General features: G+C 45.4%; 1 protein-coding gene across 1 annotated transcript in view; it reads right to left on the minus strand.

Annotated features, from left to right (window-relative positions):
* Positions 1 to 321: 321 nt before the first annotated feature.
* Positions 322 to 27842, minus strand: part of NAT8L (N-acetyltransferase 8 like) — a 52609-nt gene continuing 25088 nt past the window's right edge. Inside the window, exon 3 of the mRNA XM_024205076.3 lies at positions 322 to 4605. Within this exon, the coding sequence (XP_024060844.1) occupies positions 4238 to 4605 (368 nt within the window). The 3' untranslated portion in view covers positions 322 to 4237. The remainder of the gene's footprint in view (positions 4606 to 27842) is intronic.

Below are 27842 nucleotides of genomic sequence, written 5' to 3' on the forward strand. Positions count from 1 at the left end.
AGTTCAAGTGAAACTCTGCAAGAACCTTGGGAGAAATCTGTACAAAAATGCTAAAACTATTTACAACACTAAATCCTATTTTAAGGGCCAAAGCTGAAGCTACAGACAGAGAGATTCTGATCCGGACGATGAGGTGACAAGAAGGAACTGGAGAGGCGGTTGGTCTGCCCTGCCATTTATCCCCTCGGTTGGAGGCAGGTGGTCAGCCAGGGCACATCTGCAGACCAATGGACACTACTTTCAAATTCTCCAGCTCTGGACGCATGGTGCACATTCATAACCCACAGTGGAATACAATAGGGACCATCACTCGAAGAAATCTTCAAGCAGAATGAAGGAGGACTGGTATTGTCACAAGATGTCTGTCCAGCAATATGGCTTCCAGCAGCAGTAGGTTCAGAGCAAGCTGCATTTTAATACGCAATGCAAAGCTGGGAGTTTTTGTGGTGAGAAGTGTCACATCACATGTGCTCTGGGGTTCTTGCAATGGATGAGAAAAATGGATGTAACCATCTTTTATGATGCCATTTAAATATATAAAATCTGAGACTCTGGGTGGATAAAAACAAAAACAAGTCTTTGATCTTGCTGTCTCTATGCAGACTGGGAGACTTGTCTGGGTAGGGACTGCAGGAGTGGGCCCTCTGATGGGAAGGGATAAGCATTAGTAGTCTGTAGCTTGAAGTCCACAGAGATTCTACAGGAAATAGAGGAGATTATCTGGCTCCAAGGCTGGGTCCAGATTAACATGCTTGGGGAAAGTTTCCCCAAAAGTGCAGGTCCAACAACTAAGACTGCACTGGCGGATCCGGCGTTTTTAACCTCTGAGTTGTCTAACCGTACTCAAAGGAGATCTAGCAAACAGCAATAAAGATACCTGAGCCTTGTCTACACTAGCACTCTCACTCCTGCTACCAGAGGTGGAGCTACTGTAGCAGCTGGAGAGTTCCCAGTGAATGCCAGCACAGACAGGGCTTAGATTAGTAGGAGTTCTACCAATCACTCTGGTGTCATGGTTTGGCAAAACGATAGCAAGACATTCAGCAAGAACTACTTCCTTTTGGAGATAAAGCTAGCGAACAGGACAGACAACAATGGCTCCTGGTGTTCCCACCAAACTAAATATTCCAAAATGCCTTTCTGACAAAGCAGGGGTGACTTCACACAGGCATTAAGAGAAATAAATTTGCACAACAATAAATCTCTGAGAGGCAGCATCTTGATTCCTGTCATTACAACTTCAGGGCCCTGCCCACATGTTTAGAAGTACAGAGTTCCCATAACACCTTCCAAGTTGCATATTTTAAAAGCGTATCTCGCTTATGCAAATCAAAGGTGTTACAGTCAGAGATACAATAATAATGTTACATTTTAACCTTTTTTTTTATTATTAAAGGAAGTTGGTGACTTAACTGTGTTTCTGTCTCTGTGGGAGATTAGGGTATTTGAACCAGTTTTGGCTTATCACATAGATATGAATGAGGCATATTACAAAGGCACAGGTATCAAATAAAACCAAGAACATTCTTTTAATTAGACACCTCAATAAAAAAAATTAAATTAATGATTTTCCCCTTCATTAAGAGACTAGTTATTTTCATTGTCTGGAAAGGTTTTAGTGCAGTGATTCTACAGCAACAGAAAAAAAATAAACTAAAAAAGGCACAAACTTTTTTTTCCTTTCACTTTTGCTAACACTTTATAATGGTCTATTTTTACTCAGGTTAATAAATCACTGAAAGCAGCAAGAAAATATTATGCCAATTTCTGTACACTATACAAAAACCCCTACCCTCCACTTCAGGAGAAATGTACAGCATAGAAAGACTTTTAAAAAATAGATAGTAGCCCGCAAAGAAATTGTGTTAATTAAGCTCTTGGTCTCTTGAAATAGTGCCCTCCATTATCTACTTTTTCCCTTTATTACTGGGACAATATACCATAGGGCACTGCCATTTTATGTATGGTATAGATTGAGGCAGGCAGAAATCCAGGGCTGAGAGTGTGAATTGCTTAACAGAGTAATAGGACAAAAATCTTCTGACTTGGATGTGCCTACACCTACTCCCTGGTACCTCTCACCCTGCTCACTCCTGGATCTGGTATTGTGTATGGAAGCTGGAAGCTGTTCTCCCTCCCTGCCAGCTAGAAGCAAGAGCAGACAATGAAAGAAAGTGCTGGGCTCAGGAGACTAACCTCACGCCCTCATTAGGCTCCAATTTCTCTACTGTGAAAGCTGCCTTTCTCCTTAACACTTGCTAAGCATGTGCAGGCTTCCTCCCTATTGAAAGAAACACCCATGGAGATGCTCCCGCCCTTGGTAAGCAGGAATTGCACAGACACTCCTGAGTTTGGCTCTCCTGTCTAACAGGCCAGTACCATGGGCTACCAGCTAGTTAGGAACTAATGAACTCTGGACCCAATTCCTACCTTTACATTGATGAATCTCAGTGCAGGAAAGACCCTGGACTGGAAGTGAAAGGCTAGCGTTTTAGTTTCCACTTCACAATAGAATTCACATGTGTGTTCTCTGTCCCACTTCTTACTAGTTAAGCCTTCTCTGTCTGGTCTTCCTTTCATTCTTTCCAGTAACCTTCTTACTTGTCTCCACTATTTGATTTGACAAGGATAAATTTGTTCCCTCCTCTCTGAAACTCTCCTACCTAGTTGCTTCTACTATAGTTATAAGTGTTAGGAACATATGTTCAGTCCCTTATCAATTGTCTTATGGTTTTCTTTCCCCCACCTCACACACATAATACTTCATAGAATAGTAACTTTTTTTCCCAGGAACTTAAGTTAAAGGGGGTTTCCCTTTAAATGTAATAAGATAGCTGAATCCCACCACCCACACCAAATTAAGTGCAACCAGAAATGTTTTTAATATTTCTGATACCACATTTTAAAAATTAAAACCTACTGATTTTTCCCCGACATAATTCATGCAAAGTTGTTATTTGTTTAAATAAGTTATAAAATTGGTATAGCTAGAAGAAGCTGTAGTCTTGGTTATTCTTTTGTTGGCAGGCACTGTACATACATATTAGGTACAGACACATGCCGAATCTGCTTTGCATTGCTTTTTGCATTGTACAATTCACAAATCTGACATTAAAGCAGTTATTACCTTTTATGGAAGGCTGCAGTGAGGCCATCTACAATTATTAAACAGCAGCTGGTTAAGATAATATGTATGCTTCCCCCCCCACACTCCCAAAATGCAATTATCTGTCACACATTGCTTGTCTGAAGTGTTTAGATTTGTTGCTCACATTAATGTGCAAATGTGTTGCCATAGAAACTGCAGCCTCCATTATGCTTCAATGACACCATTCAGCAAAAGCCAAAACAAATATAAAATTGAAAAAAAAAAAAAAAAAAAACCCCAAACAAACAAACCCAGAAGGCAGCAAAGAGAAACTCCAATGCACATGCGGAAGTCTGGCCCAGGACTGCAGGATATGCATGGATATAGAACAGCGCAGGAGATATTTAAGTTTGATCTTACTTTACAATATGTTACAATGGGGCTCAGAGTTCAAATGGTTCAAGTCTGTTTGCTGGCTTAGGAAGGAAAATGAGAATGGAGAAAAAGTCATGGTTACTGGATGCACCAAGGTTCTTTCAGATATTTGGCAGAATGAGGCACATCCAAAAAAAGTGCAACACCAGTGCCTGGATGGCAGTGCTGTGTGTTTGAGTGCGTGCACACACTTCCTCTTCATGCATTGTAGCAAGCGTTTTTTTCACATTTTCTTTGAAAACTATTAACCAGTAATTTATAGTAAGATGAATGCATATTCTAGTTACTGGTGCATGAAATACTGAGAAATGCATTCAAGTAATATTTCTGCACTTACTGTATTATGAATGTCATCACTACATTATCTTACATTTGAAAAAAAATACTATGTACACCAGACCAGTGGTACTATTATGTTTGTAAGTTTCTGTGCTTTATGTAGGTACCTGGGTAAGATTGGAACAACAGGCTGTAGGTCCACTCTGACCTACCAGGTCATTAACACTGTATGCATTAGGAGAGCAGTACTTCCAGCCTCAGCACCACCACCTACAGCATGCGAGAAAGGATCCTTATTTTGTACAATCAAGCTGTACAAAGCAAATTAAAAATGAAATGAGGGAACGAAACAAAACACAATTGAAAACAAAAACAATGGGAAAAAAAGGGCAATTTTGGGGGGATAGGAGAAAACACTTTGTTTTGCTTTTGTTTCTATTCTTCACGCAGCTGCAGGCGGTAGCGGTGGTAGCGAAGCTGGAAAAACATTCTCTCTAGTATGGAATGTGTCATCCCAGGGAGGGTGTAGTGTTCAATGATGCCCACATGTTTGAACCCTAAGGATTCATACAGCTTGTGGGCTGCCACCTTGACAGCCGTGGTTCCCAGTATAATGGAGGAATAGTTGTTGAGCATGGCAAACTCCAGCACTTTGCGGCCCAGGGCCTTGGCAATCCCTTTACCCCGGAAGTTGGAATCTACGGACATGCGGCGCAGCTCCATGGTGTTGTCTTCCTCATTGCCTCTCGCAGCCACGATTCCCACCACATTTCCGTCCAACACAGCTACCCAGAAGCAGGAGCCTAGAGAAGACAAAGCAGAGTCTGAAGCTGAAGAATGCAACTGCCCTTCTGCATAAGCCTACCTGGGCTTAATACATCACCTTATGCCGACAGAGCCAGATTACAAAAGTACTGAAATCAATGCGAGTTGGGCACCCAACCTACTTAAGTGCTATTGAAAATCCTACTGGGCACCTATCTGCATATTTAGGTGCTTAAATAGCTTTCTGCATCTGGCCCAAAATTGCTTTCTTAAGACTGATAAGAGATTGTTATTGCCCAAGAGGGAGATCTCCTCCAATTTGAAATATCAGACTTCCTGTTTGAGACCAAAATTGTAAAGGACATTAGACAATACACCTGTGTAAGGTGACCAAGGGAATTTGTCCTCAACCTGCTCCAAGATTTAATTCTCAAGTGAAAGCCTGAAAAGGTGTCAAACTCAGGGTCTCACTTTTCCTAAATCATATGGGAATGGTGAAGTGGAACCATCCCATATGCCACCCTACCCTATTAGAAGGTTATCTGGTATAAAGGTGTTGCACTTATTCCAATAAAGCACACAAAGGGAATTTATTAACTCTCCCTAACCCATCAACATTACATATCTTTGGTTTCTTGGAACGGCCTTAGTTAGAGGGTGCTCTGTGTCAAAAGCAGCTGCAAAATGAGCTTCTTTATTGTAGGTTTTATTGCAAAATTCCTTATTTGATATACCAGCATTGTCAAAGGACTAGTTCCATGGGACATGTGAATAGCCTGTGTACAGTATAAATTAGGATAAAGTGAGTAGCCCTGCAGCCAGCCGCCTTCAGCTATGGTCTCAAAGCTAAGTAGGACTAAGTGCACGGAGTACTTGGACAAGAGATCAACAAGAAAAACCCAGTAGCTGGAGGAAGTTATGTTAATGATTTAGTAGGCAGCATTCTTCCTCTCTGAGTCAATAATGAACCAGAGCCCGTCACAGTGTTAAGGAGTTACTGGGGATATTGTTGCCTTTCAGGTGAAACGTAAAACCAGTCATGTCATTTAGTGTCCTACAGTGCTTTCCTCCCAGAGTATGGGATGTTGATCCTAAGCGGATGTCAGAATTCCCATTGAGTACTTGCAGTCTGTCTACTTAAAACTTCCATGGCATTGTCAACTGGAAAAAAAAACAACCTACCTTTCCATAACTGTTCTTCGAGATGTGTTGCTCATGTCCATTCCATTCTAGGTGTGTGCGCGCCCACGTGCACAGTTGGAGATTTTTGCCCTAGCGGTATCTGTAGGGTTGGCTGTGGCACCCCCTTGAGTGCTGCGCTCATGCGCTGGTATATTAGGCGCCAACAACTCTATGTCCTCTCAGTTCCTTCTTGCCAGCAACTCTGACAGCGGGATAGGAGAGGGGGTAATGGAATGGACATGAGCAATGCATCTCGAAGGACAACAGCTAAGAAAAGGTAGGTAACCGCTTTTTCTTAGAGTGCTTGGTCATGTTGATTCCATTCTAGGTGACCCACAAACAGTATACTTGGAGGTGGGCTTGGAGTTCAGTCTAGGGCTTGCAGCACTACTCTACTGAAGCCAACTTTGTCCCGGGCCTGGTGGGTAAGTGCGTAATGGGACATAAACGTGTGGATGGACGACCAGATGGCCTCCCTATAGATGTCCTGGATAGGTACCTGGACTAGAAAGCTGCTGAAGAGGTTTGCGCCCTGGTTGAATGGGCGGTGACAATCGCCGGAAGGGACACCTTTGCCTGATCGTAGCAGCAGCGAATGCAGGCAGTGATCCAAGAAGAAATTCTTTGAGTGGACACCGGATGACCTTTCATCCTGCCGGCCACCGCAACGAACAATTGTGTTGACTTGCGGAATGGCTTGGACCTTTCAATGTAGAACATTAGTGCCCTCCGGATGTCTAGGGAATGCAATCTATGCTCTGCCTCCGACTTATGCGGCTTTGGAAAAAAGACAGGTTAAGTAAACGTCCTGGCCCATATGAAACTGTGAGACCACCTTGGGCAGGAAAGCTGGGTGCAGCCGCAGCTGGACGTTGTTTTTGTAAAAGACCATATAGGGCGGTTCTGAGGTGAGCACCCTAATCTCAGAGAGACCCAGCAGATGCATGTTATTGCAACCAGGAAAGGAGAAGGAGAAAAGCAGGAAGTCAGAGGTTCAAAGGGGGGGGGGGGGGGAGGAGTGTCCCATGAGCTGTGACAGCACAAGATTCAGGTCCCATGGAGCAATGTGGTCCCTGACGTGCGGGTAATGGCACTCAAGGCCCTTTGAGGAACCTGGCAGTCATATCCTGAGCGAAAACCGACCTACCCTCAAGCAGCAGATGGAAGGCTGAGATGGCGGCCAAGTGAACCTTGATAGATGAAAGGGATAGGCCTTGGAGCTTGAGATGCAGAAGGTAGTCCAGGATTAATTGCAGTGCAGCTTGCTCGGGCTGAATGCCTTTATCTGAAATCCAACAAGCGAACCGCTTCCATTTAGCCAGGTAGGTCGTCCTGGTGGAGGAGCTGCGAAGGGAACTCCCTCCAAAACAGAAGCAGGATTCTGCCACCACGTGAGTGATGACAGTACATGGTCCAGGACCCTGACCACACAGCCCATGCTGTGTCTGTTGGGGATGTAGACCAATGCCAGCCATGCCTGCATGGGCCTGAGGCAGAGCCGCGTGTGCCAGACCACATAAGCGCAGGCCACCATGTGGCCTAACAATTGCAGACACGTGTGAGTGGTGGGCTTGCATGCATAAGATCAGGTCTGCCATCGCTTGGAACCGAGCCTCGGGGAGGAAGGCTCTGGCCTGAGGCGAGGCGAGGACCCCTCCAATGAACTCTACGCGTTGCACTGGAATTAAAGTTGACTTTTTCTCATTTATTAACAGCCCCAGATCGCAACAGGTGGAGCAAACCAAGTCGAGATGATGCCGCACCTCATCCCAGGAAAGGCCCTTTATTAACCAGTTATCGAGGTACGGATAAATTTGCATCCCTCAGCACCTCAGGTAAGTGGCCACTGGTGCTATGCGCTTCGTAAACACTATCAGTGCTGACGAGAGACTGAAGGGCAGCGCCATGAATTGAAAATGGCGGTTGCCCAACACAAAAATGGAGAAAACGTCTGTGCTCCAGGAAAATGGAAATATGCGTCCTTTAACTCGAGGGCAGTGTACCAGTCTCCCGGATCCAGGGAGAGAATAATGGAGGCCAGAGAGACCATACGAAACTTCAACTTCTTGACAGACTTGCTGAGGCGGCACAGGTCCAGAATGGGTCGGAGACCCCTTTTGCTTTGGGGATAAGGAAATAGTGGGAGTAGAACCCTTTCCCTTTCAAGTCTGGAGGGACCTCCTCTACTGCCCCCAAGCGTAGGAGGTTCTCGACCTCTTGAACGAGTAGCTGCTCGTGAGAAGGGTCCCTGAAGAGGGACAGGGAAGGGGGGTTGGAGGGAGGGTCAACCATGAACTGCAGGGTGTAACCCGAAGATATTATGTTGAGGACCCAACGGTCTGAGGTCAGCTGCGACCAGGCCGATTGGAAGGGGCGCAGGCGGTTGAGGAAAGAGCAGGGAGGTGGATCCTGGGAAGTGACTGGGGTGCCATCCTTGGGCGCATCCTCAAAATGCCTGCTTCTGGCTTCCTTGGCCTCTGGAAGAACCAGGCTGGGCAGAGGAACGGGAAGAGAAAGGGTGATGACGTTTAAATCCTTTGTCTCTGTCCTTCTTTCTGTAGGAGCTGGACCGAGGAACACCTCATGACCTTGACGGAGGTGGAGGGGGACGGAATGGCTTTCTAGCCTGCTGAGGGGTGTGTAGGCCTGAGGAACGGAGGGTGGCATGGGAGTCTTTAAGGCCATGGAGCCGTGCATCAGTCAGCTCCAAAAAGAGCCCTGCTCCCTCTAACGAGAGGTCCTAAAGGATAGTCTGTATCTCCTGGGACAACCCAGAGGACTGTAACCAGGAGCTGCGTGTCATGACCACCGCAAAGGCGATTACCCTGGCCGCTGAGTCCATAGTGTCCTACACCATCTGGAGGGCACCCCTCACCACCGCTTTTGCCATCTTCCACCAAGGCGGCAAACTCCTGGACTCGGTCCTCTGGGAGGCCCTCCTTGAACTTGCTGATGGAGTCCAACAGGTTGAGGTGGTACGTGCCTAATAGGGCCTGATGGTTAGACACCCAAAATTGCAGGATGGCTGTTGAATAAATTTTCCTGCCAAATAAGTCCAGCCTCTTGGCATCTTTATTTTTTGGTGTGCCACTCGCCTGTCCCTGCCTGTACCTTTTGTTGATGGCAGACATGACCACGGACCCCTCTGGAGGGTGGGTGTACAGGTACTCAAATCCCTTTGCTGGGACATAGTACTTCTTTTCTGCCTTCTTGGAAGTAGGCAGAATGGAATAGAGGGTTTGCCACACACACTTAGCAATTTTTAGGACCTCTGGGTGGACGGGTAACGTAACCCAGGCCAAGGTGGAGGAGGGTATGACATTAAAGAGGTTGGACTCCTCCAAGCTCTTTGACCTCCGAGTTTAGGTTAGCAGCCACCCTTTTGAGGGGGGCTTGGTGATCCTTGAAGTCATCGGGGGGGCTGCTTGTTTGCGAGGGGCCTGCCACTGCTTCATCTGGAGACGACAAAGACAATTGCACCGCAGGGGGACGGGCAGCTTTCCATTGCTCGTCTGGGGACGGCTCCTTGGGCAGCGGGGCCCGCTGTGTCACCCCTGCATCGGCTTCAGCACCGTGCTCAGACTCCAGTGCCGGCTGTGCCAAGGGCAGCTTGTCCGAAGCGGTCTGGGAGGAACGGTGGGAGTATGGGAACGGTATAAAAAGGTACACGCCACGGGTTCCAGTACTGCCACTGAGTGGGCCACTGCCCCTGCCACCACCACAGGAGCCAAGCCAGTCTCGCGCCCCGGTAGTGATTCGCCTTTTTTGGTGAGGGGCTGAACTGTCCTTTAGACTTGGACCATTGCCCTTCCAGTGATCAGGGCGGAGCTGCAGATGCCTGGGTCTGACCCTCGACTGACCCCGGCAAGGAGAGGGCAAGGAACAGTTCCTGCCTGAAGAGCGGTACCGGGGAGCTGAAGAACGGTGCTGCATCCGAGAATGATCCCGCACTTGGGGGAGGGGTCGACGCCTGGGAGACTGCCTAGGTGATGGTGATCTGCGACGTGGCAATCTCTGGTGGGAGGCCTGATGGTACCGTGTGTACGAGGATCGGCGTCATGACTCACGTGCCCCGTGCCTTGTAGGTGGAGATCTTGGCATCAGGGACCTGGGTCTTCTGACCAGGGACCCAGGCTGCAGTGCCAGGGTCCTAGGCTGCAGTGATGGTAATCGACGCCTGAGATCCGGGGATGCTCCGCTGCTTTAGGAGGTGGTCCCATAACTGGCTTGCCCATAGATGCTGTGGCCTTAGCCAGGTCCATCGCCTGGCTTGGCGTACACAGTGCTGGCTGGCCTATTTGCTCTTTGGCAGACAGGCCTGCTTTGGGCACAGATGGCCTTATCAGGGGCTGGAACCCCCTGCTGGTCCCGGGAGTCAGAGGTGGGTCTCTGGCTGGGCTACGGGGTCCAACCGCAGCGGTGTCCTCAAGTAGACTCATAGACTTATAGACTCATAGACTTTAAGGTCAGAAGGGACCAATATGATCATCTAGTCTGACCTCCCGCATGATGCAGGCCACAAAAGCTGACCCACCCACTCCTGGAATAATTCTCTCCCTTGACTCAGCTGTTGAAGTCCCCAAATCATGATTTGGGGACTTCAAGTTGCATAGTAGTTCCGGGGCGGGCACGTGGCCTAACAGGTCTTTGCCCGAAGCCCCCTTTTTCTGCAGTGCCGGTACGCCTGTCGACTTTGACCGCTTCTTAGGCACCAGTGAGGGGGAACGGTGCCGGGAGGATTACGGTGCCGGTGGTGCACTGCGCGCAGATGCCGAAGTGCCAGGTGTGGAGTCTGATCGAGAGGGCTCCGAGGCAGGACAAAGCACAGCCTCCATGAGGAGGGCCCTTAAGCAAATATCCTGCTCCTTTTGAATTTGAGGACAAAAGTTTTTAATGTAATGGTCTAAGTACCTAACAACTAAAAACAAAGGAGACAGAACAATGGACTGTAGGAACTGCTAATGCTCTTGCGATGCAAGACAAGGCGCTCAGACCAAGCCTCAGGGGCAGTAAGAAGGAACTGGGAGGGTGTAGGGTCGGCGGCACCTAATATACCAGTGCATGAGCGCAGCACTCAAGGGGCACCACAGCCGACCCTCCGGATACCGCTAAGGCAAAAATCCCAACTGTGCACATGGGCGCGCACACACCTAGAATGGAATAGACATGAGCAAGCACTAGAAGAAGAATGTTATTTCTCACTCCTGCTCTAATTTGTGCACTGCTGCCCTGTGTTTTACCCTACAGGTGACTTCACATGAATGGTGAGTGAAATAATCCCTAAGAACAGTAAACGGTAGCATCTATGTGGATGAAATATGCTGTGTAAGGGCAAATCATCATAAAAAGGAAATGATGACCTAATAAGCAAGCAGGGAATATCCTTCTTCACCTAGTAATTGCTTTCCTAGAAACAGCAAGCAAAGCATGTCTACAGCGATCATCCTTGGGTGCTGCTCTTACGGTAAGAACACTACCTGCTGCGGTACATCAACACACTGCCAGAAATGTAGAGAAGCTGCTAAACTGGATTACTGGAACGACGATTGTGGACACTTGCTCTGAGCATGCCCACAGAAGACCCCTGGGCAAGGTCTAAGCCTTCCATAAGCATTGTCCCCCTAAGTAAATGTTTCCACCAAAACATGCCGAATCCGCTTTGCATTGTACAATTCACTGATGTGGTTTTACAACATGGGCCATGTCACTGAACCTTCTGATGACTCAGTTAGCCAAATCTGAAAAAGATTGCTAATGTCAGGACTTCCCTGATAAACCAGATGCTGCGCTCAGCTTCCTTGGACAAAATCAATCAAATCAGTTACAAAACTAAATCTAGGAAGCAAGCCCTTAGGACTTGTCAGCATATTCAGATGAAGACATTAGCTCCAAAGACATTCATCTCTGATCCTATTATAAACAAACAGTCATTACACCGTTGCTTTCTAGGCTAACAACAAAATTTTTAACACAGGGACCAATCTTCACTCATTTATTGTGAGCGGATACAATTCTCCTTTTATGTTGTCATATTGACAACGCTGCACTTTCTGCTGATTTTCTGTGACTTACAAGTGCTGAAAAATGGAAAGCACATTCCCTCTGTACACAAATGGTGGGGCTGCAGCAGGAAACTGCTTTTTGCACTGCAGAAGTTTTAAACAACAAGTCCTGTAGTTACTGTGATCAGCCCATCCATCATGCACTCATCTGTATAAGTGTGGTCCATTAAAATACTCCTAATGAAATAGTTAATTCAGATGACTCAATTAGATGGGATAGGATCGGGGCGGGGGGGAGAGCGCTCTTTGGAGGGATGAGAAGAACTGGAAGGAACTACAGGATCTCTTCCCTCCCGCCATCCAGTTCCACATTTAGGGCCTAATCCTGCAAAACATCCTTATCCATATGAGCAAACCCAGTGGCTTGAATAAGGCTAAACAAGCAAGTAAGGACAATTCACAAAAGGGGGGAGGGGGGAGGTGAGAGACTAGGCCCCAGGTTGACTCCCCTGAATCTTGGCAATGCATCAGGTCAATTCTGGGAGGCGACACGAGCAAAATGATTCACTGGGAAGTAATAAGGTGTTCTCTGCTCCCCCAGCAATTCAGATTGCTGCCTGTCCAGCATTCTGACCCCTGCCAGCCCTGGAACCTGACCCATCAGCATGGCAGTAAATAATGGTACCACCAAATCAGACTACAGGGCTAGTTCCAGATCAGATGTGGTTTGTTGTTCTAGCAACACAACGCACCCCCTTTCTCTCTACTCCAGTTATACCATTTCCACTCCTAAACTCGGAATGGAAACTGGGTGGGAAATGGTTTTCCATCCTGCTAAAGTGTTCAGATATTTTTTTAAAGTTTCCTATTTCAGATCAAGAGATGGGTGGGGTGCAAAAAAAGTGTTCAGATTAGCCAATAACCCTTAGGGAAGTCACCTGAGATGTAGGAAACCCTGGTTCAAGGCCCTACTCTGCCAAATTCAGGAATTCCATCCTAGACCTGAGAAGTTATTCTCCACTGAAACATGCACCCATTCCCATTAAGTATCAATTTTGACAAATCAGCATTTTCCAACAAAAAATATTTGGTTGAAAAATTTCCGACTAGCTCTACTCTCAACACAATGACATGTGGCACAGTTAGGTTTAGAGAAAGACTAGGATGAGGGATGGTGCCGTAAATCGAGTATCCTCTGGGATTCTTGCCTTTTTTTTTTTTTTTAAGCAAATTACTGCAACAATTTTAAACAGGAAAAAAAAATCTATTTTTAAACCTGTGTTAAGAAATTGCTTCCCATTACTTTTTCTTTTTAAATCATAACTGGCCTTCTGCATGGTCCTGCACAACCAGCAAGCGGGGCAGGCCATTAAGGCTTACCAAGCAAATCATTTCCAAGACTTAACAAATAGTTAGTTTCAGGTTTTTAAATCCATTCCATATTTTAAAAAGAAGTTTTTAAATTTTGGCTTTAGTTTGTTTTCAAACTCCACATTTCTATACATTTCAAGCCCGATACATTTCTGATGCACCCAGCCCATCACCATGGCTTCCAGGCTCCAGACTGAATTAGGATGCATTTTGTTCAGTGCTTTCAGACCTTTGTTTGTGCAGCTGGCCCAGGCTCGGGGAAAGGTGATATGACCACCTCCTTTCTAAGACTTTAAAACCTAATTATAATGATCTTGAGTTTAAAATTTAAAAAAAAGAGGTATGTGGCACATTACCAGTTTGTGTTCCCAGCCAACAAAGCAGCGAGGATACATCTGCTTAAACAATACAAGCCATATTCTGCTCCCATTTCCAGCACAGCTATCCCAATGACTTTTAACAGGTCTGTCCCTTCTAGGTGGACTGTTGCTACTGTAGATGTATTTTATCCCACCTAAAGGCAAGAAAAACGGTCAGCCTCGAACAAGATTTCATTTTTGCTGGCGCCAGGTTTGAAGAATCCTTCTTGGGAACCATCCAGTGCACATCTGTTGCTGAGCATTATTTGAAGGGGAGCAAACTGGTGGTAAACTGCTGACCTGAGATCCACCCGCCAAATAAGACACTGGCTCGGAGAGTGAACCACCACATTTCGGAACAGGAAAACTCTGCCTTTTCAACCTGTCTCTTAACGGTCAGTATAACCTGTGCTGATTCACAGGTCTATCACTAATTCTTCCTGGTGACTGGTCCTTCCGTCTTGCTGAATTAGTTCTAGAAGCACTAAAAAGAATCACTACCCTCAAAAGTTCAGTTCTACACATCCTGAATGAGGACATGGCAAAGGCATTCAGGGGGGAAAGCCTCCTATTCTTTCCCTGTTGACTTTTTTCGTCCGTGGGATGGAGAATGTGTATCTCCTTCCCCCATCTATTCTGAAATTACAGGTTTGAGTCATAGGCCTGCAGCCTTTCTGCTTTTCATACATTTTTGTCTGGACTGAAATAAAATAGCTAACAGATCTTTCTTGGCAGAAGTAGGTAACAGAATGAATAGGGTGCTATTAATACGAGGGGTTCACATTTTATTCTCGCATAAATTGGCTTTTGTTGTTTGAAAATAATCATCACTAGAGAGATGAATAAACATCTGGTCAGCGACGAGCCTCCACTGCGATACCTGTTCCTTTTTAGTTTTCCTCAACTTCACCCTCATCTACCTTCATAGACTTAGAGAGACAAGGGGGGTGAGGTGATCTTTTATTGGATCCACTTCTGTTGGTGAAAGGGACAACAGAACTTTGTCCTTTAAAAGATACTAACTCACCCACCTTGTCTCTCTAATATGCTGGGACCAACACAACTACAGAAACAAACATCCGCAGGCTTAGCTCCTTTCCATCATCCACCACTTCCACCCAGCTTAAAATACCCTCAAAATTCTTGACCTTGGCCAGTTATTGCATGAAAATCTCCTTAAACGAGCCCTTCTTTACAAACATCTATAACTGTGTTCTTTAAAAAAGAACAGAGGGTCCTGTGGCACCTTTAAGACTAACAGAAGTTAGACTAACACTTCTGTTAGTCTTAAAGGTGCCACAGGACCCTCTGTTGCTTTTTACAGATTCAGACTAACACGGCTACCCCTCTGATATTTGTGCTCTTTAACCACCTTGTCTCTATAAATACCATTGCTTTCTTCTTCTCTTCACTGTTTCCCTGGTATAATGACCATTCTCGGGCCATCATATGGTCAGTGCCTTGAAAAACAGCAGGGCTTCCCAGGTGTCCGTTACACAACAAAGGGTATGTCTAGAGTGCAATCACAAGGTGCGATTCAAGCTAGTTTGAGTACGTCTTCTCAAGCTGCAATCTAGCTAGCTCGGATCTTGGAGCAGTGAAGCCGTGGCAATGCATGCTTCAGCACGGGCGGTACAAGCCAGCCTAGAACCCTGAGTAATTACTTGTAGGGCTAGCCCAGGCTGAAGCCCACAGTGCCCCAGGTTTGCTGCTCAAGGACCCAAGTGAGCTAGATTAAAGCTATTTCTGGTATAGCTACTGGAACTGCAAACACATCCCATGATGCCAGTACAGACATATGTCAAGGAGGAGGATGGATGGTCCAGTGGTTGAGGGAGCTCATGTAGGACTTGCGAGATCTGGGTTCAATTCCTTCTTCTGCCACAAGCCTTCCAGTGTGACCCTGGGCAAGTCACTTAGGATCTTCTCTATAACATGGGGGTAATGACGCTACCCTGTCTCACAGGGGCGTTGTGTGGATAACTACATTAAAAAGACAGTAAGACACTCATACTGGGGGCCAGATAAGTACCTAAGGTAGATAAAAAAGCTCAGGTTTTAGGTAAGACCCTTCTAGAGCAGCAGTTCTCAAACTTGATTGCACTGCAACCCCTCTGAGAACAAAAATTACTACACTGAAGGGGAGGGGAAACTGAAGCCTGAGTCCACTCAAGCTCTGCCGCCTTTACTACACGACCCCAGGCAGGGGCCTATAACCTGAGCCCTGCTGCCCAGGGCTAAAGCCTTGAGGCTTGTGCTTCGGCCCTGGGCCCCAGCAAGTCTAAGCCAGCCCTGGCAACCCCATTAAAATGGCGTTGCAACCCACTTTGGGGTCCCAACCCACAATTTGAGAACTGCTGTTCTAGTGAATGCTAACTACCATGGGCCAAATTTTTATTGGGGTAAGCTGGTCCAGTTCCTTTGGCTTCACTGGAGCAGAGCCAATTTACACCAGCAGAGTATTTGGCCTTATCTGACTACAATTCCAAGGGCTCCAAGAAATTTGGTGCCTCTAATACAATAAGCTTCGTCCTCTACTCCTGTGATCAAAGAACTCAATGGACCAGAATCACTGATGTGCTCCAGCTGCTTTGCGCCACTCTGGGTTTACTGCTGCTTCGCATCGCTAATTTAACTGGCCACTTAATCCAGGTTTATGGCTGCTTTCGGCTGCCAGAGAAGCACAAAGCAGGCCCAGAGTATACTGGTGAATCTAACCCCTTATTTCTTCCGTTGTCAGCTACATCACTTCAGGTGACTACTACCCACAATCTTTCTGTCCTTCCAATATCTCTCTGCCACGAGGTCCTGTCAGACAACAAAAGCACCTCACGCCTTCATCCTATTCTCCTTCAAACCTCACCTCCCGTATCCCAGGATAATTAACCACCTGCCCACTTGTACATTCCCAAATGGCTTCAATGCGTCACACCTCTCTCAAAAGTCCCTTCAGACTCCTTTGAGCAGTCTCCCCGCACAGCCTTCTTCAATATTCTCAGCATGGTTCACGCTCCTGTCACTACTGATTCATGATTATTTCTCCTCAGACGTGGCTTTCCTGCCTTAGCTTCCTTGTATCCAACGTGGAATTGAGATCAAACGATCACCACCTCCAGCCCAGCACAATTCCCTGAAATGCTAACCTTCTCACCCTCCTGGTTTCAACTCCAGCCACTACAAACAACCGTTCTGTAGCCCACAATACACCCTCCTCTATCACTCTGCCACTAAGCTATTTGAATATATCTGCTCCTGTTTATTCTAAAATGCAACACATTTAATTTTAATCTCTCTCCACCCCAAGGGGAAAAAAACCCTACCATGATACCCAACATATAAGTGAATTAACCGTAACACAGCCCCTTTTCGGCTTACCCCACCCTAAGAGTTATTTACTTCATCATAATATCCTTCATTCAGTAGATCCAAAATAGGCAACTCCCTGATTGTTAAGGTGTGATGTTTTGGGGTCCACCCAGACCACTATAGGGTTCTGTCTCTTCCCACCCTTTAACTTCAGGGGTCTTTATGCTGGGCAGCTTTGGTTCAATTCCCTGACATCAACAACCTGCCCACAAGCATAAGGTTTCACCCCGTCTCACCAGCCTAGTTACATCTTAGGGTGACATCAACAGCTCTTCCAGTCCTGGGTTTCCCCATACACATCTTTCCCACGTTCTTAATTACCAGACACTCTGATTGATCCCCTCTGGTTTGTCACCCCCGAAGGTGTGATACCAGCCCCACAGTTATCACATCACTTTGGCACACACACTCCATATGGTTTGCACAGAGATCTGCTTGGGATAAAAACAAAGTTTATTTAAAAGAAAAACCACATATTCCAAGATGAAATAGTAACAGAAAGCAAACACAAGTTACACAGAAAACAAAACCAAGAGACAACTTCAGTCTTTACACTTTCATATTAGATAAAATCCCTTTTCTAATAAGTTACCTATTGTCTTAGAACAGTTTCCAAGCATACCCCCTAGCTATGGGAGGGCTCCCGTGTTCACAGACAGCATCCCACCTCGAGCAGTCCCCCAAGTTCCAGATAAAAACAAAGAAAGACACCGCTCAGTTCCAAGCCAGCTTTTAAAAAGCTTTTTTCCTCCCCTCCCCTTTGTCCACAGTGACTCTTGGTTAATCAGAGAGGGGAAATGGCTTCCTGACTTGACGTTCTTTTCCATTTTGAGTTGTCTCAATGTCATTTCACTATCTCTAATGGTCCACCAGTGCCTTCTCCTGGGCTAGGCAATGGATAGTTACTCAAAGACAGTTTCACGTAGACAACAAGTTTAGGGGGTGCCCTTCCCTGTTTGACATGGAACTGATGCCGCACCAGTTTTCTACACACAAATACATACGCTCATAATCAAGCCTGTATACATATCTCATAACAATTAGTCCATTTAGAACATTACAAGCTTTCATAAGAGACCTTATTGTACTATAAAAACCTATTGATTAACATAGTATGCAATCAGTTGGTTTTACTGCTTATCTGGGGGGTTTCAGCCTTCTGTTCTCCCCCTGGTGTGTCTGGACCCTAATTGTCACATAGGGGCATCATTGAGCTCAACTTCCCATCTCACTCATGACACCCAACTTCACTATCCTCCCATAAGGAATACAGAGGTTCGTTTCTGCTCTCATTTTCTGGATGGTCACATTTCTGTAAATCCTATTACAGTCACACCCAAAACATCCCCACATGTGAACTTTGCCAAAAAAGGGGTTACTTAGATCTTCACCCTCTTTTGTCTTTACTTCAACTCCCAGGCTTCTCATGTCCAAATATTCAGCCTCTCTAAAAATGTACTAGCTCACCTTCTCATTCATACTCAAAAACACAATCACCTATCCAACCCCAAGTCGTCATTGATCCCCAGCTTGGGTATTCTGTCATGATTCTCAGGACTGCATGAGGGTTCATGTTGCCTTCACTTAGGAAGAAAAAAAATCAAATGGGGAATAACTGTCTAGCAATGTTGCAGAAAAAGAGCTGGTGTTATAGGGGATCAAAAATTGAAAATAAATCAATAGTGTGATGCTGTGGCACAAAACCAAAATGTTATTCTGGGATGTATTAGCATGAGTGTTGTGCATAAAACATGGAAGGTAATTGTCCTGCTCTGTTTGGCACTGGTGAGGTCTCAGCTGAAGTAGTGTCTCCATGTATGGGCACCACACTTTAAAAAAGATATGATCAAATTGGAGAGAGTTGAGATGAGGGCAACAAAAGTGATAAAAGGTTTAGAAAACCTGACCTATGAGGAAAGGTTAAAAACCCATGTTCAGTCTTAAGAAAGGAAGCCTGAGAGGGGACCTGATAACAGTCTTCAACTAAGTTAAGGTCCGTTATAAAGAGGACATGATCAAGTGTTCTCCATGTCCACCCAGGGAAGGACAAGAAGTATTTGTCTTAGTTCGAGGCAAGAGAGATTTAGGTTAGATATTAAGAAACAAAAAACTTTCTAAGACTAAGAATAGTTAAGCAAGGGTGAATGGGTATTCCACAACCTCCCTTGGTAACTGGTCATTGGAGGTTTCTAAGAACAGGTTAGACAAACATCTGTCAGGGACAGTCTAGGTATATTTGGTCCTGCCTCAGCACAGGTGGATGGATTAGATGACCTCTGGATAAAGCACCTCTATGACTATGATAAAGCAAATGAACATTCGCTATCAGTAGGTAGACTGCTGTACCGCCACTGAGGATGCACAAGTTACAGCAGTATAACAATGTGTCACTAGCTATTTTGTACTGCTATTCAGAGGCCTCTTCATTCAAATCAAACAGGTTTGAATTCAGCAGAAACGAACAGCTCAAAGCTACATTAAAAGCACATATGGATGGTGATTTATCTCACAATCAAAAAAAAAAAAGGGGAGGAGTTAAGGTTACACAGCATCCTTAAAAAGATGATCTTGGACAGTCCTGTTTCAGGTATTTATTGCAAACACGTTTATACATCTTCCTCCATTCAGTCATCTTTTGAGGTCGATGGTCAGCCAAAGAGGTCACTGGAATGACAGTGCATACCAGTGGTAGGTCAAGAGGCAGTTTTAATCATGTAATGCTGGCAGTGTATTGAGCTGTCAGGACATTCTCCAAAAAGCAGCCGCCCCCTCTCTTAAAAGGCCACATTAAGGTATCTCCAAGGTCCACCACAGTACACTTTTGCTTGAGCTGTATTTAAGTCCATGGGTCACAAGTCAATTTAGAGAGCATGTAAATGTTGACATACGTTATACATCAGGAAGTTGGTGTTGCTCAACAGGCCAAGACAGGGGTCATAACAGGATAAGGAAAGATCAATGCATTGCAAGATAAAGCAGAGAAGCTGGCTCCTTTTATCTTATGCCTTCTTACAATTATTTGCACCATCTTGGTGTGCTAGAGACCAATTGTTTTATCTGAACTTTTTACACTCTTGTGGGTTGTTTTTCCTTTCTACAACCACATCTTACTGTATCCTTGGCAATAAGTTACACCATCCTGCTAGCGTGTAACAAACATCTACATCAACTGAATCAAGTCCCAGTTCTACTAAGCATCTGAACTTTTGCTGGTTCTCTGGATGGTCACGAAACAGGTTGTACTAGAAGGAGTGGAACGAGGCAGTCATAAAACCATAGCATGCACAAGGGCAATTTCAGCGGTGTAGAAACCACACCAACAAAATGATAGAAAGACTAATGTTCTAAACATTTTATATTTGGTTTCTTAGCTTTTGAAAGGCTAGTATTACACTAAGACATGAAAAGCACACATGGCAGTCTTTCTAGTCTACCTGCCTAGATTTAAGAGTGATGTTCTGCTTCTGGGAATTTCTTACTTTCCCAACAGATTGTGGTTCATCTAACCCTCCCTTGACCCCCATCCCTCATTGCTGATTCCCATCTCAGATTACTCCAGTTCTCCCTTCCACAACATAGTGTAGTTTGTGAAACACCGTCCATTTCTACTCCTCTCCCTGGCTGCACAAATCCACCCACCGTGTGCCGCACAGCGACAGCTCTCTCCCACAAGCCATCGGGAGCGGTGGGTGAAACTAAAATGATTTATTTTTATTGCAATTTCTTCTGCCTCTTTAGGCGAATGAAAGAGCAATGGGTGGATGGGTGGGAAGATTGGAGCCAGCAGTGGAAGCAAAGAAGAGAAGTGAAAGCAGAGAAGTGTCAGAGGACAGAAAAGTGAGACACCACACAGGAAAAGTACTAAAGAAATTGATTTTAAGTTTATTAAATTCTGAAGGTTTCTTGAGACATTTAATAGGAGTCTACAGAAATTACCCTAAAAACTAGTAAAATTTAATAACAAATTAGGTCTTTCCTCTATAGGATGATTGAAAAAAAAAAAAAAACGATAGGAAAGTTATTTTTTTTTATATTTTACCTAAGGGTGTGTGTATATCTGTTTTAAATAAGGGCAGGGAGACCCTTCTGTAGTATTTTTGGTGGGAAATGGTCCAGTGGGAACATGAGAAATTCTCAGAGGTTGGAAATCCTTCGTTCCCAGAAATGGACAAATTAAGCTCTGAAAGTCTATAAATGCATTAAGACAGCCTCTGCTCCCCACCTTGGAGGTAATGTTAGTATTTCATACTCCCATTTTATTTAAAGGAATCAAGCGGATATGTTACAAAATTTCTCCTTTGTATTTCACTTATTCTCTTTCTGGAAACCCCATTGATTCCTACCGAAGTAGCTGCTGAGGCACTGGTATAATCTAACCTGTGAGGAAACCTTATTAATTTTAAACAGGGGAACCAACAGCAGCTCTCTGTGAAATATTGTCAGCTTGGAAGTCAAGTCATGTACAAAAAAAAAAAAAAAAAGACAACAGACTGACGAATACTTTCAGATGCTGTACCTGAGCCTGACCGCTGCTGCTAAGTTTTGCCCATTCAAGAATGGAATTTTCTAAAATACTCACTACTGGCCTAATCTTGCTCTTACGGGTAAAGCTGCCATCAACATCAATGGAACAGACAGACTAAAACTGAGCACTTCTGAAAACCCCACCCTAAAACCAGATTTTTCTTAAGGGCCAGACTGCCAACCCCTGACTGACACTGCTGATCAGTTTCTCACACAACCAGACCTGACGACTGAAGTATCACGACTTGCGTAAGTAAACTGCTCCCCAATGCAAGTAGGATGTTCACAACCTGACCCCAAATGCTTTTCTTTTCCCTGCTGTTCTGTGAAAGCTCCACAGGGACAGGAGAAATTGATTATACAGGGAATAAATGCTGCCAAACGTAAGTCTCTTTCAGTTTGATAACCTTAGCTACTACTTGTAGTACATAAAGTATTTTCAGACAGAAATATGACTTAAGTGGACAACGTCCCTTTAAGGATGCCTGTAAATGAACCATTATGTTCCATTCTGTTTTAGCAGATCTCAGTAGCATAAACAATCAGCAGATGTACACCTACAACTCAAAACCAGTTGGCTAAGCTACTGCAGCACTCTGTACAATGATATACTACAAATATAGTTTACCTGAGACAGCCAATGGGGAGGGCTGCAGGGGAATTGCAGCGAGGGAAACATGGAAAGCAAAGCGAACACTGTGTGTTCATTGGAACCAGGGAGAGCACACAATGACTGGGAAACGGCATCTGTTGGCGTTCGAAATGGAAGTTAACGGCAGCCTAGAAGGTCCCCTGCCTCCCCCTTCTCCCACATTCCACTCAGGGAAGGTCCCATCCAGGCACATAACTCCATGCAGAAAGGGGGTCTCCGGCTCCTGTATGGCATTATCCCCCTTCCTGTCTTCTGTCAAAGGTGACCTGTGGGTTTGAACTAAGGGAAGCAGTGGGGAGTGGCTAGGGCCTAGGGAAATGCATGCCATTCCTGCCCTCTAGCTCTGCAGATTCACGGCAAGAGATAACACAGCCAGGAGTTCTAGAACAATCTTTTCCATAGAGCAATCCCCACCCAGTAATCTTCCTCCTGCACTTTGTAGAGGGAAAATATCACCCTCTGGGCTCCCCAAAGGACAGGGCCTGCAATGGTGACAAGCCCTTGTGCAGTGCGTGTGTGTGTGGGGGGGAAGGGAGTGGTCTCTCTCAGCACCCCTACTCTCCTGCACGCCCACCCAAAGGCCTATCACAATCTGGTCCCTAATTAGCAAGATGAATTGGCATGTCTCAAAACCCCTTCTCCAAAAGCCCACAAAAGGTGATGGCATGAGGACATACTGATCCAATGCAATGATGTTGCATTGCTGTGTCGTGACATTTCAGTGCAACAAGTTGCAACATGATGGAGCCTTAATTATATCCCCTTGGGCAAACACTAACTTAGAATTCTTGAATTCCAATTCCATCTCCCCATGAGATTTTGGGCAAGTCACCTGGCCTCTCAGCTGCCCTATCTGCAAAGCAGGTTTAGTAACAATCACCTACCACACAGCGGTATTTGAGGATTAGATAGATAAAGTTCATAAGGCACTATATAAAAGTGCTATGGTGAGTATAATTTTCTTGTTTCTCACGTACCTGTTATTGACAATCACAAATTGTCCTTCACAGCCTGGGAGTTGGTCAATATTTAGAAATGACCAGGTGGCAAACGAGGGTCTGTATCTCACCTTTCCACTAGATCCTTTATAGACAGCGTTAAGGTGAGAAAGAGACAGATATCATGGCAGGAAGTGGGCACAGAGGAGATCCCTAGGCCAAAGCGTTCTGTGCAGAGCCATGGACGTTTGTGGTGCTATTTAAATCATTTTGACCTTTTATCTTGCGGGTATGCTTAAGAGAGAATAGAGCAACTTGCCAGCCCAGGCAAATTTCTCCATTTCTCTGTGATGAAAGGGACATGCCAGCCAGATTAAACGTATGTCAAACAAGAAAGAAGAGACTTGTGGGGAAAACATTGTCTGTTGCAAAATAAATGAATGCTGCTGATTTTACAAGTTTCAGGCATATATACACGAAATCTACCTTCTGTCTGATCACAAAATCTAGATGCTCTCGTATGAAGAGAGCTACCAAGGCTCGATGGCATTTGTACCAGTTGTAGATGATTGCAATTGTGTAACTAATCAGCACAAAGGCAGACATACATTTTTACAGGGCATCTCTTCCTTTCTCTCTTTCTTTCTGACATTTAAGTTTCTCTCCATTCTCTGGGCCTGTCCTTGTATTTTTCCTCTTGATTTCAGTGGGGCCAGCATTTCTTTCACTCCTAGTCACAAGTCTATATTGGACCTAGGATGAAAGACATTGTAGAACTTTCTGACAACTAATGCACTTTACAATAGTTTGTAGCTGCCTAGCATCGTTGCTCAAGAAGTGCTACATTTCAGAGATCCTGGATACCCAATGGGACCTGCTAGTTCTAACACCTGTTAGCATCCCTCTCAATCTGACCAGGCCTAAATGGGGATATACAAATACCTAAACTGAAGGGGACACAAAAATTATTCAACATTAAATTAAGAATGCTGCGGGATCCCTTCCTTTATGTTAATAACTCCGTATAACCTCACTTTCAAGATTCCTTATTTCTGATATAAATAACGCTCAGCAGTAAGAATGAAGGGCACTAAATCTGTCATCCCTTGAAACAGGCAACATTTGAAAGACATGCCTGGGAGAGCTGCTGTCTAGATGAAACCCCAGAAGGAGATAGATGTAGAACAAAAGGATCAGCCTCCAGCCAGAGATGGAGCTCAGCTAGCTATCCTTGTTCCTTCTCTCTTTTTGTTTCCTTTCTCTTTGTCTGTCTTCATCTCAGGATGAATTGTCTGGTGGTAAACAGTTTTTACTAATTTAATTAAACTGTAAAAAGATCACATGCTCATTTGTCTCCCCGCTATCAGGCAAAACGCCTGAAATTGTACCATCAAGAAAAGCAATGCTCAGAGCACACAGAACTCCTGTAAGAACTCCCTTCTCATCTAGAAAAAGACAGCCATCTAACACTTCATTCCCCAATGATCTTCCCCCATAATCTCTGCTCCTATACATTCCACTTCAGATCAGTCCTGGACAGGTCACTTCATGTGCATGTTTAAAACAGAGATCAGAATTTTAATGCAATCAGTGAGATTTCATAAAAAACTCCTACACTGAAAACAGATTTACTATACATTACACATAGCCAGGGAGTTGGGACTGAACTCTTGTCCTTGCTCCCCAAATACAGGCCTCTGTCACTTGAGCAAAAGGAAAACGGTTAACATGCTCTGGTCTCATATCCTCTGTGGGACAGTCGCCATTGTTCACCATCACTCACCTCAGTCATACGCACAATCCCCCTACAAGTATTACAGCCAGTGCATTGCAAGATTCAATCATCTCCCTGCATATCAGAAAACTGCCCCAAGAGAGGCCAATCCAGAGGCAGAACACTAACGCTGCTCTCATGATTATACTTTGTCTGAACCTTTCTTTTCCATGTCAGCATCTGAGCCCAGGCCTCCTGTGAAAACTCACCACATAGTGTGATAGAGTTTGTTGCAGATCCAGACTCAGGTGCGAATAGCTTGCACAGTACCTGGCTGTGCTATTTATGGCTTCAGCCAGTCACGCTAAGTCAATCACTTTTTTCACCTAGAAGTTCATTCACAAGCATTTTAAATATGAGAAAGGAGATTAACAGCAGAGGTGCCCAGGCATTGCAAGACAACCACTCTGATCTAAGTCTTTAAGAAATGGAATAAAAAATAGTCAGAAATACATATTTATCATTCATATTTAATCTTCAACTAAGCATTGAGAAAATATTAAGTGAATGACTTTGTTTCTTTTTTAAGAGAGACAGAGGGGGGGGTGAGGAATGTTATCCTTCAGAGACCCCTACGGAACTTGGAACTGTTGCACCTGGGTCATCCTTATGAATGCTACATATTTTTTCGTACAGTGATGATACAATTATTTAACCTGGATTTTGATTTGGCTTGGTATTTGGGAGAGGATTTATTGTCAGTGCGGTTGAGCAGAAAGATGCAAGTGGTGAGGGTGGGTTTGATTTATTGCAGTGGTCAGAGAATCAACCTAACAATACTTGCTCCTCTTCTCAAACTGCCCCCAAAGTAATTAGCGGACTTCAAGAACATTTTGCCATTTTATCTAATTTGTTTTGTCCCAGAAGTCAGTCTCACTCTCACACACAGAGAGCTAATTTCTCAAGATTTCAGACTGTGTGTTAATCTCTAAATTATAAATAGTTATTAAATACTTATTTGCCCAGAAACCCCCCCCCACACACACACACACACATCACAGCTGAAGCTACGCATATCAAGGCTCAGTCTATAACTCTTTGAAGCCGTAAAGGCCAAATCCTACCCACAAACATCTTCCAGCTGAAGACAATGGGAAGAAGGCAGAATTGGGGGATTTATAGCAGAAGACACTAACCACTAGGTTAGGCCCTAAAATAATGGAAATGCTGGACACAATTCTCCTGTAAGCTTCACACTCCTATATGTCCACTGACTACAGCGAAGTTATTGTAGTAAGTGAAAGGAAAAGTGGGCCCAAAGACATTACTTAGACTAGACCCTTGAATTAATACAATCAGCCCAGTGCTGGCACATCATTTCTGCATCTTACTGTTTAGTTGTTTGATGAGGGCCCAGCCCCGCACGATGCTGAGTGTCCTGATCTTGCACTGATAACAATGGGAGGGAATGGTGCTCAGCAACTTTCAGGAACTGCTCAGCACATACCAGGATCAGGCCCCTAACGAGACAGCTGGAAACATTTTTCAATTGAAAAGATGTAGCCAGGAGAGTGGAGAGAAGGCTCTGATGAAGCACTGATTATGTGAAATCTAGAACTGCAAATAGCAGGAATTTTAAAATGTGCATTTTGGCCTTTTTGTTGGTCATGGTATGCCTTTAAAGGGATGGGCTGTCGGAAAGGGAGTGCAAAGCCACACCATCTCAAGGGAAGCACCAAGAGGCAGCCAAATGGCCCAGGTACCTTTCTGTAGAGGACAGCGTATTCTACAACACACTGTTAAAAGATACAGCATACTCTCCACACCATGGCATGCACATAAGATACTCCTGGGGAATTCTCCGAACAATATGTTAAAATGCCGCAAAATTCTGCATATTTTGTGTGTCAAAATAACACTATATAATCACGCGAGTTTCATTTTGGCAATTTATTTCGGAATACCTGTCAGCTACTGTGACTGTAACAACATAGACAACAAAATAGATTCCCCCAAGAGTAGAGTTAAAAAAACCCTACCTAGTTCCCGTTTCACTGCCCCCTCCCGCTCCAGAGCCCAGCCATGGGGCCCCCTCCAGCCCACCCACCACACCCTTCCCAGAGAGCCTAGCCGTGGGACCTCCTCCAGCCCACACACCCATACTCCCTCCCCCCACATAGCCCAGCCATGGGGCACCGACAAGCCCAGACACCCTCAGCCCCTCCCCCCCAAGACCACAGCCATGGGACACCCCCCAGCCCAGAAACCCTCATCCCCTCCCCCCAGGTCCCAGTCACGGGGAGCCAAGCAGCCCAGACACTCTCATCCCCTCCCCTCCAGACCACAGCCACAGGGCACCCACCAGCCCAGACACCCTCATCCCCTCCCTTCCAGAGCCCGGCCACGGCGCGCCCCCCCAACCCAGACACCCTCCTCCCCAGAGGCCAGCCACGGTGTAACCCAGACACCCACACCTCCAATCCCCAAAGTCCAGGGATCCAGAGGGAGAAAGCCTGATGCTGGGTCCTGGGCTTATATGTACTTTCCTGTACGCCACCTCCTTCCTTCAGGATGACCCGGGAACTGCAGCTGCCTGGAGCCCTCCAACTCGCCCTCTCCTTCCTCCCCCATACAGTGACCTGTATTTGTAAGCTGGGCTCTGCCAGGTCCAGCAGCCCCTAGTGGCAGTCAGCAGCTCTTCAGCATCAATTCTGCAGAGAAAAAGGAAATTCTGTGCAGAACATTAATTCTGCGCAAATTCTGCACTGTGCAGTGATGCTGAAAGAATTTAATGGAAAACCAGAAGAAATTAGCAATGTAGTCCACCAAAAAAAAAGTACCATCTATCAGCCAGCCAGAAACAAATAACTGCAGCCTGTCTGCTGAGAAAGGATTAGAAAACACTCAGGGGCTAGGGTAACACTACAGACCTATGTTGATATAACTGTGTCACTCAGGGGTTAACGTACCCCCTCCCCCACCTCCCCGTCCCATGTAGACAGCACCATGTGAACGGGAGGCCTTCTCCCATTGACATAGCTACTGCCTCTCAGGGAAGTAGATTAACTACACCAACAGGAGAAGCTCTCCCGTTGGTGTAGTAGTGTCTTCACTAAAGTGCTGCAGCTTCGCAGCTGCACTGGTGTTAGGGTGACCAGACACGAATG

Source organism: Terrapene carolina, unplaced genomic scaffold (assembly GCF_002925995.2).
Source record: "Terrapene carolina triunguis isolate 2854851 unplaced genomic scaffold, T_m_triunguis-2.0 Scaffold66, whole genome shotgun sequence".
Lineage (NCBI taxonomy): Eukaryota > Metazoa > Chordata > Testudines > Emydidae > Terrapene > Terrapene triunguis.